At 36.0% G+C, this 13604-nt stretch overlaps 1 protein-coding gene across 9 annotated transcripts in view; it reads left to right on the forward strand.

The window, feature by feature from the left end:
- The window catches only part of sd (TEA domain transcription factor 1 homolog scalloped), a 388541-nt gene that overhangs the window by 297685 nt on the left and 77252 nt on the right, over positions 1 to 13604 (forward strand). For 7 of the 9 annotated variants that reach the window (XM_081738951.1, XM_081738958.1, XM_081738953.1 and 4 more), the window contains one exon: positions 2061 to 2235. In XM_081738951.1, the coding sequence (XP_081595077.1) occupies positions 2061 to 2235 (175 nt within the window). The remainder of the gene's footprint in view (positions 1 to 2060; positions 2236 to 13604) is intronic. The other 2 variants (XM_081738954.1, XM_081738955.1) reach the window with 1 other exon arrangement.

Here is a 13604-nt window from a genome sequence, read left to right on the forward strand (position 1 = left end):
TACGATGATAAACTATAGTATGGTTGGATCGGCCCCCCCCTAAATGCAGCCGGCCCCCCCTACATTTTTGGGCTGGCTACCTTCTTGTCGAAAACCAGAAGTGCTAGAAACGTACTGTTTTCGCTAGTGATTCCAAATTTTGTGTAGATTTTCCAGTTCTCTTTCAAAGTTTCAAAAAAAAAAAAAAACTATTTTTCTCTTCCACATTTTAGGCGTCGTTTTGACCCTATTAGTTTACATTGCCAGTAGGACGTTAAGGTTGATTGATACCCTTGTGAAAGGCAACCAGTAGAGCAGCTACGTATAGCGGGTTGATGTACATTTCAGGCGTTTGCTTTAATCTGATTGACAAAACCTGTTGCAAGCCGGCAGCTTCGAAAGTTTGTGGACCCACAATGAGACGTACTCGGATATGGAATAATAATAATAATAATAATAATAATAATAATAATAATAATAATAATAATAATAATAATAATAATAATAATAATAATAAAAGCATTTGGTATCACTTATCCAAGTTTGCCACAAACTCATCCCAACATTCTATATATTAAAATGCTACATTTATATGCTTGTCTATAGCAATTCATTCACTTTTCAGAGTCTTCCTGTCCTTTACTTTTGTTCGTAAAGGAACTTGCACAGATATAGTGAGAAGTGGGGAAAGATTCACGCTTATATTAGATCTGTGCACTGTGTAAATAGCGCAGGCTCAGCTAGTACATTTAAAATAATACACATACGTTTAAAATAGGATGCTATATCATAACATTTTCGTAGATAAGACATTATATGCAGCCTGTTATCTCTTCCCACGCTTTCAACAGTGAATAGAGAGAGGAATAATATGCTCGGGTGAGTGGTTAAGCTTTTACATGAAAACGGTGTGTCATTCACAAGAAAACGAAACAGTTGAAGGAGATTTGAATAATGTTAAAAGATGACAAAGTGTGTACCTGGAAAGGGAGTATTACTGTATGGCAGCGAGTCTAGGTCAGTCAATGTGCAGCAGCCGGTTCCGGCCCACTAAACCTTTTCATTCGGCCCACCTGCCCCGGTATTGAAAATGTATTTCTGACAATCTCTTAACATGAATTGAAAATTTTTTTCTGGATAACTGACTTGTCTACCTTGAAAAAAAATCCTCCGTTTGAACATACAGTACACTTTCGAACAGTGAAACTAGCTGAGAACATGAAGGGTCAAGTTTCCCACTAAAATGATAAATAAATAGATGTTTTCTGCTTTTTTTTTAAAAAAAAATAACTAAATATTTTGATTACCGTTATAATAGTGTTTGTGTACCTGATATGTTAGTGCACAATAAACGAGTTTCTCTTCTGAATTCATATGGCTGTTCAGTTCTTGTGAAAATGTTACGTATTATCTCGTACGCCCCTCGATGCCAGTGAGTCCTCTGTAATTGGCCCACTCCCTGTTTCAACTTGCACATACCTAGTCTAATAGAGGAACATTGTAGGACTACACATGTAGCTGGCTAACAAAAATAGCATAAATCTTCAATGTAGCAACCCCGAAACACTCATTTCGCATTAGCGTTTAAAGGAGTTTGGAAATTCTTGAATATTGACACACTTCATAGGTTGACACACTTCATTTTTGATGAAAAATATTACTTCATTTTTGTATAATAAACTTATTCTAAGAATTTTTTAAAATTTATTTAGTTTGCGTATATTAGTATGATTTGCATAATTTATACTACGTAGATAAAAATTGTATATATAAGCTCATCAAGTCTGAATAATGTCATATACTAATCCGCAATACAGTCTCATTTTACCCATGATATGCAAACTGTACTATGGGGTAGGGATTCAGCAAACACATTCTACCAAATAGGAAGTTACTTTTTCACATTTCTCTCCAAAAGGCACCTCACTTTTTACATTTTTTGTTTTGAAAAATTTTGATTTTCTTTGTAGTTTTTTTGTTCGTTTTTTTAATTTTCCACCGATTTTTTTCTTTCACCTCTTTGTTAACCTGTTTATCCTCAATCGTTCATTTGTCGTTATTTTTTTTTCTCTTCATCGCAGGATGACAAGGACTATGATTCTTTGTCTTCTCTCCAGGATGACAAGGACTTGTCGGCGTCGGACGCGGAGGGCGTCTGGAGCCCGGACATCGAGCAGAGCTTCCAAGAGGCTTTGGCCATCTACCCTCCATGTGGAAGGCGGAAAATCATCCTGTCTGACGAAGGCAAAATGTACGGTAAGTACATAGGATAAACGGTAAATTCGAGTTATCTGTTATTACTAGGGTTAGGATTTCTTGGATCATACTTTTTTTCCTTTTAGAGCAAAAGCGAATTGTCGGAAAGCACTCCATGTGCCAAATGTTGCTTCCAGTTGAGAATAGAGATAATTTTCTAGCAACTTATTTTTCCCTCTCTGGACCCTTCATTCACGTATTCTCCTAATCTGCTTTTTCTTCCCTTTCCTCTCTTACTGCTACTTTTTAAAATATGTATTGCAAATTTTCCGATCATCACGGGTTGAGTGTTCTGTTTCTCAAAAGAGAATTTTGAACACTTCAAACAGTTCGTGCTTCCTCTGAATCCAAACGACGCAGGTGCAATTTCACATTAATCTCCTCTCAACCAGAGAGGGTTAATGATTTGCAGAGTTTTGTATCTGTACAGTTAAAGTCCATTTCTTCAACAGAAGTGCAGTTCGTATATAAAGGATATCGCCTTCTACGTATAGTGGCTAGTGCTATTAATGAAGAAATTATTGATTTATATGCTGTATAGCAGGGGCGTAAATAAGGGCCCCGCAGACCCCGCATTGCGGCGGGCCTCAAGACATCAGGGGGGCCCAAATCGTAAAGTGGATCGTAGAGAAGGGGCCCCGCTCCACGCTATCTGCGAGGAGGTCCCCAAGCCTTTAGTTACGCCACTGCTGTGTATGTAGCAAAATGTACTGTTAACTACCATAATGTATCTATTGTTATCTCTTTTCCTGCCGATGACACATATACACGGTGGCGTACACAGACTTCCATCAAGGGGAGGATTTCAAGCAGCACTCAATCTCATTCTTTCAGGAAAACCATGATACCATATATACTCGAATCTAAGACGCACTTTTTCTGCCAAAATTTCAGGTATAAAATGGGGGTGCCTCTTGGAATCGTATACAAAACCGCATACAAAGTGATAGTGAAAGTTTGTGTTCAGACAGTGAAAGTGCTTAAGTGGGATGTGCATCTCACATTCGAGTATATACGTTATGTATAAAATATGTATATACAATCTTAAAATATCTTGCTGAAGGGGAGAGGGGAGTTAAACGCCGATCCTTCTTCTGTACGCCACGGCGTGTGCACATATTAATTGTAATATTGGTTAAGTAGAAAGGGTTTTGAGGACGTGACCCTATGTGCAACTGTTTTCCTATAAGTAAAAATTTATAAAGCATAAATTTGTTCGAAGCAAAGATGCCGAAACACCGGCTCTCGAATTCCCATATACCCTCGCGATGAATTATTGAGAAGGTGCGTTATTAGTGGATAGTGAGCCAGATCATGAGTGTGAGCCTGGGTTAGCATGAGCTTGATCAGGAGTCTCCTTGAGGGTAGTGAACATGAACCCGATTTAGCTCTTGATTGCTATGAGACCATGTGCGGTCTAAAGAAACTCTGAAATATCCTATCCTTCCTACTATATACAGGATTATTATAAATGATTGGAGCGATTCACACCTATAATAACTGTATTACTGTATATATTGCAATATTTTTTTTCACACACCCAGAAAAAATCAAAAAGTTTTTATTAACAATTACAGATGTTTGATATGTGCATCCTTAGTGATTCGACAGACATAAAGCCGAAAATCAAGTTCTTCCCACACTCGGCGCAGCATGTTCCTAGCAAAGAGTTCAAAAGCATTGTTGATGCGGGCTCGCAGTTCTGGCAGGTTTGTAGGTAGAGGAGGTGTGAACACAATCTTTCACATACCCCCCCCCCCACAAAAAACATAGGTCTACTAATGGGGTTAGGTCAGGAGAACGTGGAGGCCATGACGAAATGCTTCCTGGTGCCTGTCGCCATCTTGCGTCACTGCTGCGCTCTTGTGGGAGAAATATGAAGTGCACCTGCAACAAACATAACTTTTTGTGTTTTTCTACGTTACTGTTGCGTTTTGTTACAATATCTCAATTACTAGAGCTACAATGAATTTATCGCTTTAATCATTTATAATAACCCTGTATAAAACTACATGAACTGACATAAAATAAAGGGGTAGTTCCGGTTGACATGGAAATTTCAAATTTGGCATGATTGTAGCTTTCCGGCACCAACCCACAGGAAAATTGCCAAAAGTGAATATTTTTCGTTTCTAAGAGATCTAAAGGGAGGATGAAGAAATTTCCGCGTTATTTAAATGAGCGTTTTCTTTTGATATGAAATATTTTTTTTAGATAGTTGAAATAGGAAAAGAAACTTGATGATCTATAGAATTGTGGGTTTAAGAAGTACGAGGCCGTAGGCTGAGCAAACGTGGGGGTCTTGGAACAGAGTCCCCAGCTAGCCGAAGGCTAGTTTGCTATATAAAATGGTAAAATGAAAGTGAATTCTTTTCTCATTGTCTTTCGTTATAGCATTTAAAAAATAGAAATATTGAGTTTTTAGAGTTGTGTTAGAAAATCATTTGTTTTTCACTTTGTGTTCACGATATTTGTTTTCTACAGACTTTTAAATCCGCAAAAGAATAAAGGTTCACTGGACGAAGTAATTGGTTAAATAATTGTAGAAAAGGACAAAAGGATTCGGTGAAGAAATGTTGAGAAAAGCCATAGTAGTAGTTTGTTGTTTGCCCGTTGAACGAGATCTTTCATTGTCTGTGTTTTCTTCTTACACGCTATTTGTTGTTGTTTTTGTAGTTTGGACTGTCAACATCAGACAGTGAAGCCATTGTTGGTAGCTTTTGATTGTTGTCTTCGTAGCTTGTGGTAATGATAAGACTGACGGTTCTCCCCGTAGTTTCTATGGGCAGAACCGGACATAGTGGGTCAATAACTGGACGCTGAGAAAAGCAAGAGGATCTCTCCGTTTGACTTGGGAGGGATCCACCCTGGAAACGCTTCACACGTCAGCCCAAGTGGGGATTGGTCGGTCGGTTGGTTCCTTCTTCCTTCCTTCCTGCCGTATCTTCTTTTATTTTGTTCGACACAAGACGTCGAAATTGAAAGCTAGAAGCGTTTGTCAAGACGGTAAGGAATGAATGGACGGACATTTTCTTCCCTTTCCCCTGTTTTCACTTAAGGGAGTGTTTGTCTCTGAAAAGGAAAGAAGCAATAGCAGGAAAGAAAAGTGCTTCAAGGAAACAAGCTTACCGTTGAAGCTTATACGGTGTTGTGATGTGAACTCTTTTTTTTTTTTTTTTTTTTTTTTTTTTTTTTTTTTTTTTTGAAGAAAAGAAATCTTTTACTGGTCTCGTTTCCAGCTTCTTTTTCCTCCAATCTTATAAAATGATTATTGCAGGCGAACTAACACTACCAAGAAAAAGATTTGTATGTAAATACGTATCTGGGTACGAAACTAAAAATATATTTTGTGTTATTTCTGCATATGATTTTGTATAGACTTTTTTTAAAAAAGGGGTTTGTTTACCTCAACTCCTTTATTATATATTTACCCTCTCTGTCCGTGCGTCCGTTCGTTAAAAATTCTCGATAGATCATTCTTGATCAACTACTTGATAAATCATAATTTTTTGGTCAGGATGGAGGATCAAAAGTTGGATTTTTGGTCAGTATGTAGAGGATCAAAAGTTGGATTTTTGGTCAGAATGTAGAGGATCAAAAGTTGGATTTTTGGTCAGAATGTAGAGGATCAAAAGTTGGATTTTTGGTCAGAATGTAGATCAAAAGTTGGATTTTTGGTCAGAATGTAGAAGATCAAAAGTTGGATTTTTGGTCAGTATGTAGAGGATCAAAAGTTGGATTTTTGGTCAGTATGTAGAGGATCAAAAGTTGGATTTTTGGTCAGTATGTAGAGGATCAAAAGTTGAACTTTTTGTCAGGATGTAGAGGATCAAAAGGTGGAAAAATGAAATCTGTAAGTTTTACGTCCTACGTTATGCCGACTAGTCCAAAGGAGACCGTGATGATGAGAAATGAATAAAATGGTGAAATGGATAAAGTGGGAGGAAACGGGAGAACTCTGAGAAAACCCACGCACACAACGTTTGTCCATCACAAAGTTCTTGGCGTGAGGGGAATCGAACCAGGGACTCAATGAACCAAAGGTCAACGCTCTACCACCAAGCCACCGCACCCAACAGGAAATAGATGTGTTGATGGAAGTAATATCCAAATCGGAAATGGAAGAAATCAGCCACTTCCATTCCATTTTAACGTTCATCGCTATTCAGTTTAAAAAATGCTAGTAGATAGCAAGGGAGCCGTTTTCTTATAATCAATTAAGCGTCTCAGGAATATAGTCCGCCTCCAGTATAATCTCTCTACTAAAATCACAAGTGGTAGAAATCTAGTGCCACATCCGATTTCAATAATATTTGAGAAAATGTTAGGCCATACGAACCAAATTGCTGTCACTTGACACTGCTGTTTGTTACTTTCTCGTATTTTCATTCTTAGAATTTTAGCGGAATAATAATCGTAAATAGTATATATATATATATATATATATATATATATATATATATAATATAAAATAATATATATATATATATATATATATATATATATATATATATATATATATATATAATATAAAATAATATATATATATATATAATATAATATAAAATAATATATAATATGTGACCGGGTGACTTCATATCTCTTGAACCACGCTGCCGATCTCTATCAAATTTACCACACTGCCCTGCTAAGCAAAAAGGCCTTATCTCCATTTCACATACTTTCGAGAAAATAAGCAAAACGCGTTTTGGCTGAGGCTGTACGTTCAGATTTGTATTTCAGTAAAACTTTATTAAATATATTTTCACGATCTAAAATTTGTGTGGTAATACAGTTAAATATTTTTGCTTATGAATTGCCACTTAAGGTCTTTTTTGCTTACTTTCAGTTATAGTTTTGAACATAAGGTAAACACTCATGGCGTCATTACCCCCTATTCATTGGTCAAACCATGTCAGTTTCACTTTAGATAGGTGCAGAGTTGTACTACGAACATTCCCATACCAATATCTCGATTTTCGAAAAATGTGGAGTTAAGGTCTTTTCGCTTAGGACGGCAGAGATACATAGATGAGTTTCGCGCCTGAGATGGTTTTTATCATTTCACTTAGACGATGCAATTTAGTGGAGGGGGGATACTTAAAAATGATCCAAAATCACCGATATTGGTATTGAATCCATAGTCTACTGGGTCTCTGAGATGAAGTGACACTTCCAATGCCGTTTAAATCCAAATTCGGCCCCGTAGCTGCAGGGAGGAGGAAGGGAGATATATGAAAATGACCGATATTAGTGCCGAATCCATAGTTTTCGGGGTCACTGAGATGAACAATGACACTTCTGATGGCGTTTAAATCCAAATTCAACCTTTTATATCCAAAATGAAACATATTTTCCCCGTGCGAAAAACAAGTATTCTGGTAGTACTTGTATAAAATGTATTGAAAAGGAAGAGAAAATTTCTTTGATGAGGAAAGTGATGAAATTGCACTAAAACTAAAAACATCGGACACAGTTGATTATGATTTATTCCTTATAGTGAACTATTTCGCAGATATCCAGTTAAAAAGAAATAATAATAAAAAAAAAAAAGTCCTCAACCTTAAGAATGCCCAATACTTTTTAGATTTGGTATATTCCAGTTTTCGATCAGTACAGTTTGCGACTATTTCAATTTGTGTGAGATCAACTTTGATTAACAAGCAGATCAAGTTTTCTCAGCTACGATAAAATATTCCAGTTTTACTACCAAACGGTGACTGATTCTTTGAACGATACTTTTAGAAGCAGGAATCGCTAAACTAGTTGTCAGATTCTATTATTTTAAACTGTTAATGGAAATAAACTAATCGTCGTGCTAAATATGTGTGTATCTACAGGGTTCCTACTGGTCAGAGAAATCAGGGAAAATGTGCAGGTCAAAGAAGTTCAGGGAAAAAGACTGGAAATGAGAGAAAGTCAGGGACACTTTATAAAATATATTTTCTAACATTAATTTTATACCAACTTCAGCTTAGCCAACCATTATAATGGACGTTGTTCAGATATTTTTATGGAAGGTAAGTGGAATGTACTTATGAGCAGTTGATTACTATTTGTCCCTATAGAATAAATGTTCTCATATATAAGTATTCACCGTTATTTATTTTTTGTTTATGTATCAACGTCACCCGACACCTGTCATGAAAGTCAGGAAATTTCCTGCCAAAAGTCAGGGAAATAGATTCCTCCAGATCAGTAGGAACCCTGACCTAAAACTTTGCGTTTTGTAAAATTGTATTAAGTATAATAATATAATGAGTAATTGCAGTGTCGGACTGGACAGGGTGGCGAGGCGGGTATCTCTGCCTGCGCCCACCCTCTTATTGCGCCCCTTTTTCTTAATAAAATAGGCTTAGCTGTATTGAATTAAAAACAAAATGTAGTTAAATTTTCAATTATTGTCTTTATAATTCATATTATACCATAGAGTTATTGCAGGTTTTTGTAGATTATTTAAAGGTTGTAAGCTGTCAAGTCGGCGTGCTCTCTTCGTTGCGGGTACCAGCACTGCCAGATATCCTAGATAATATGCAGCAACTTGCTATGATCTAGTTTTATCACAAGTAACCTTGTGACTGCTGTATGGCTCATTTTCTAGTTGCGTTATTTGACTGTGGTAGTATTATAGTATTAGCGTCGAGACACAACGTAAGCGGCATCTGCATATTCTCAGGTAGGAAAGTAGATGTTAATTAAAGCAAGAATATTGTGTGTTATTGTTTACAGTGTAATTTATACCGGTAATGTTGGGATGAAAACAAATGAGAAGTAATATACGGATCACGAAAAAGTTAAAAGGCATCAGACGTTTGGAGTAACACGGTGGTCGAAACGTAAGTCTCTTTCAGCAGTGTTCTATAAGAATGAAGTTCTGTTTATGATATCAAGAAGTCAGTGTGCTGCAGGAAATAAGTACATCCAGTGATTTTGATGGAAGTACAGCCAGACCAAGAAGTTTACGAGACAAATGATAGAAATTCGAAATTCAAATTACGCAAGCTCTTTGCACAGAGCTAGTTGATCTTATAACACCAACTTCAAATTGCCTAGTCACCAAACATGAACTACTTAACGGCGGCACGTGGGAAATGGTCCAAACATTAGTAACAGATTTGAAGTCACACAGAAAGAAATTCTCTCATCTATATGGAAACGTTAAAATGTTTTCGGAAAATTAAAACAAAGAATTTGAATAAAACGAACTTCATCTCAGGGTAAATACTGATTTGCAACGAAAAGGACTCGGCGTAAAAAGTGCTTTTTGATTAAAACTGCTCTGATTAAGACTCGTCTTTGCAAAAAGGCGGCCAGTAGAAGTAGTTCCAAATAAAAGCCTTTTATAGAATTTATGACACCGCTTTTACAAGTGTTGATATGAGGATTGCTCCAAGTGAACATTTAATGAAAGATTGTGGATCCAAAGAGATTTGAAGAAATAAAGAAACGTGGATTAGATGGAGCCCTGAAAACATTAGTACAAAATATATGCCTGTGTAAAGAAACCCAGACACGCGAACCCAAACAATTTGCGATTCATTACAAAGATTACTTCAAGAATATGAAGGATGCTTGTACTGGTGACTTTAATGTGGTTCGTGCCCAGCTGATTCTGGAAATGAAGAAGCATGGGATAAAAAAAAAAAAAAAAAAAGGAAGATCTGGATCAGCTGAATCCTCGCCCTGTGTAAAGAGGGTTGCATACACTGCGGTTTACACTCTTGTATGATCTTATTTAAAATGAAAGCACTTATAGCAATTTGTGTTGTATGTACAGTCCGCAGCAAAAAACCTGCAACATGAACATGCAAGTTTATTGTGAAACGACGAAGTCTTTTGCTCCAAAATAAGTGTGTAGGGGAGGACGCCGAGTTTTTTCCTGGCGTTATTCGTGCCACTTAGACGTTGTGTTGATTCCCTGCGCTGTTAGGCATAATTTCACAAACTTACTTGTTCATGTTGCTTTTTTTTTTTTTTTTTTTTTTTTTTTTTTTTTTTTGCTGCGGACTGTACAAATATGTTAGGCCTCTTCCAACCACCCAGGGAGTGTGTGAACGCTTATTTTCTAAGTTGAAGATCATTAAATCTAAACTGATTTGACTTTTGGGCAAAGTCTAGTTGAAAATTTAATGACCTTTTATACTGAATAGTCCAGAGTTTTCCTGTAGATTACGATGTCATTTGAAGCGAAATAGCAGAAATCTCAAGGGATCTTGAACAATTACTCATGCTGTGAAAATTTGTAGGCTAGTCACACAATTGTAGGCTACCTACTGATATTTATCCCCTCCTCTTTGTGCTCGAATATGCAGGCTACTGATATAATTTGCAGGCTATATGCAGGCTATTTTTAATTTATCTATCCTACATTCACATTTTTATTGGCTATAATATGCTAGTCGTTTTGTGTGTGAAAAAATTAAAAAGACATTTTAAAGCAAAAATGTTTACATAAATTTGTCTATAAGGCGCCTCTTAAGTTTCAATCTCCGCCTAGCTCTGATAACTCCAGTCCGACACTGAGTAATTGCATGACATGTAGAGGCAAATTGTTTTTGTTCATTTTATTTGTATTAGTTATAATAATCCATAACATGGTATAACAGGGTGTTTATCGGACACGCAAGTCATGAAAAAGTTACGAAATCAGAAGACGGTCATAAAAGTCAAGAAATTTAGTTTTTGGGTCACGAATTTTTTTCCATCTGTACAAATATAAGTATAGACTGGAAAATTTTGTTTTATAAAACGTCAAAATTCACCACCAGAAATGTTTATGGTCGGCTTTAGACGCTACCAAGTCACAAGCAAAGCACGCTTCTATGATGCATGAAAATTCGGCTCAATTCGCACCGAAATTTGCTCTTAAGAGTGTTACTAAATTTTATGGTTTGGGAAAGAATCGGTCACGAAAAAGTAACGAAATTTCATTTTGGAATTCTAGTAGACATCCTGTATAATAATAATAATAATAATAATAATAATAATAATAATAATAATAATAAAAGTTTCTTTCAAGGAACTGATTGTTACTCGTTGATCGTACACTGGATTTTTTAAAGGTTATAATTGCTATCAACTCATCAAAGTTGGTCGTTACACAGATGATAGTAACATTTGTCAGAAACAAGACTGATCGCAAATCTAGTGGAATCCTTTGTCCAATCTCTTAATTTTACTTAACAAAAGTTTTGTCCTCTTCAGTATATTTTATACAAGAATTTCCTTTTTTTCGATTATAATATTTTTACTTTCAGATTTTTTTTCATATTATATCAGTTCTTTCTAGAATCTTCGATTAAAGATGTAATAGATTCCCTAGTTAATTAATAAAACCAGAATATCTGGTCTTCATGATACGACGAAATAACCTTATTTATATGGATATCAATGAAAGAGGAAACAACCGAATTTTTTAACACACCATATCCTCTATAGATGTGAATTCAATAACGTACAAAGAGTGAAAAAGTGATTTGACTGGACCAGGACTCGAACCGGGGACCTCCGGCATATCGTGCTGATGTTTTAGCCACTACACCACCCAGTCCGCTCCCAGAGCAGCCACTTACTCTCTTTAGTTGCATTATGGAAGGCAGTAATTCCTAATTTTTTCGCATTGAAAGTGTCATACAAAATTCTCGAATTAATACTGAATCACTCTGCCTTCTATTGAAGTAGTGCTTAATTAAGTGTCTACGCATGTACGTGATACCTCTATAATAACGTACTTATTCAGTAAAATCATAAGCTACAACGAAAATTACGCACCAATATTGTACTGTTATCGAGTTTACATATCTGTACAGTATTTCTGAACTGTGCTTAATATGGAAATGCGGATCCGCCCCATCTGTTTTTCTTCCGTACAAGTGATCAACACTGTGATATATATATATATATATATATATATATATATATATATATATATATATATATATATATATATATATATATATATATATATATATATATATATATATATATATATATATATATATATATATATATATATATAAACGACGTTTCTGCTTGAAAGACTATCTCTGGTTGATCAATACGAACTGAGCTAAAGTGCTAGATTAAGAATTGGTAGTTAAAAAAAAAAAAAATGTTTGATATCTATTAAAGTTGTTCAAAACATTGTTCTTGGCGTTCAATTCATTTCTGCTACCACTCAACCCAATACTGAAATCCTTTCTGGAAAATTTTCGGAGGTGCTTTTTGGGTAATGCATTCATAGCGGTGTTAGTGTGTGCAGCGTCCTGGTAATGCTGCCCACAAAGGTTGTTTTGATAGCGGGTAAAGAAATGAAGTCAGATTGGATATAATCAGGACTGTTAAGGGCGTTGGAGCGTTACTGACCACACTCCATTTTGGCAATGGCCATATGAGAACAGGCGTTATCATTGTGCAGAACAACAGTGTCAAGTAATGTGTACTTACTTTCTCTCAGCTTATGAACTATTGTTTTTATAACATTATGCCTCTTTCTTGCTTACCGTTTAGGTCTACAATTTCGATGCTTATCCATCACAAAGATTTTCCCCTCGCGGAATTTGTTCGTACATCAGACGTTGCTAATATTGGTTGTTCTATCCATATGGCCTGCAGCCTGTTACGGATCTAATCCGGATATGCCATCCCTAGTAGATACTGAATGTAAAAAGAGTTCAGAAGTCATGTTTAAGCAGTTCTTTCACAACAAGAACAGTTTAATTTCATTCTGTAAAATATTTGAAATGTTCATCATACAAGTTCTACATTTTTGCTTTATCTGGGTCTCTACTAGTCAGGGAAGTCAGGGAAAATGGTGCAGATCAGGGGAAAAAGACTGAAAATCAGAGAAAGTCAAGAAATTTTATAAAATATATTTTTCTAACCTTAATTGTACATTAATTTCAGCTTAGTTAACCATCATATGGGATGTTCCTCAGATTTTGTGAGAGGAAAGTGGAATGTACGTATGAACAATTGATTACTTAGAGTAAATGTTCTAATATATAAATATTCAGCGTCATTTATTCCTGATTTATTGCATATGTTAACGTTCTCGGACACCTGTCATGAAAGTCAGATAATTTCCTGCGAAAGATCAGGGAGAAATCAGGGAAATAATTTCTCCAGATCAGTAGGAACCCTGTTTATAGGCTCGACAAGAGGGCAAGGCGTCGCAATGCACAATTTCGGAACAAGTTTCCTTTTAAGGAACGAAAAAAAAGCGTACGAATCGACTTCACGTTTTTAGAGGGAACTTCGTATACAATGACCCGAACTGAGGTGGATACTGTGTTAAAGCAATGTAAAATACTGGGGAAAACTAATTATTATTACCGCTCCTTGTTTAACTCCCAATGGCATGCACGTAA

The sequence above is a fragment of the Thermobia domestica genome, chromosome 14 (genome assembly GCF_964235325.1).
Source record: "Thermobia domestica chromosome 14, izTheDome1.hap1.1, whole genome shotgun sequence".
Lineage (NCBI taxonomy): Eukaryota > Metazoa > Arthropoda > Insecta > Zygentoma > Lepismatidae > Thermobia > Thermobia domestica.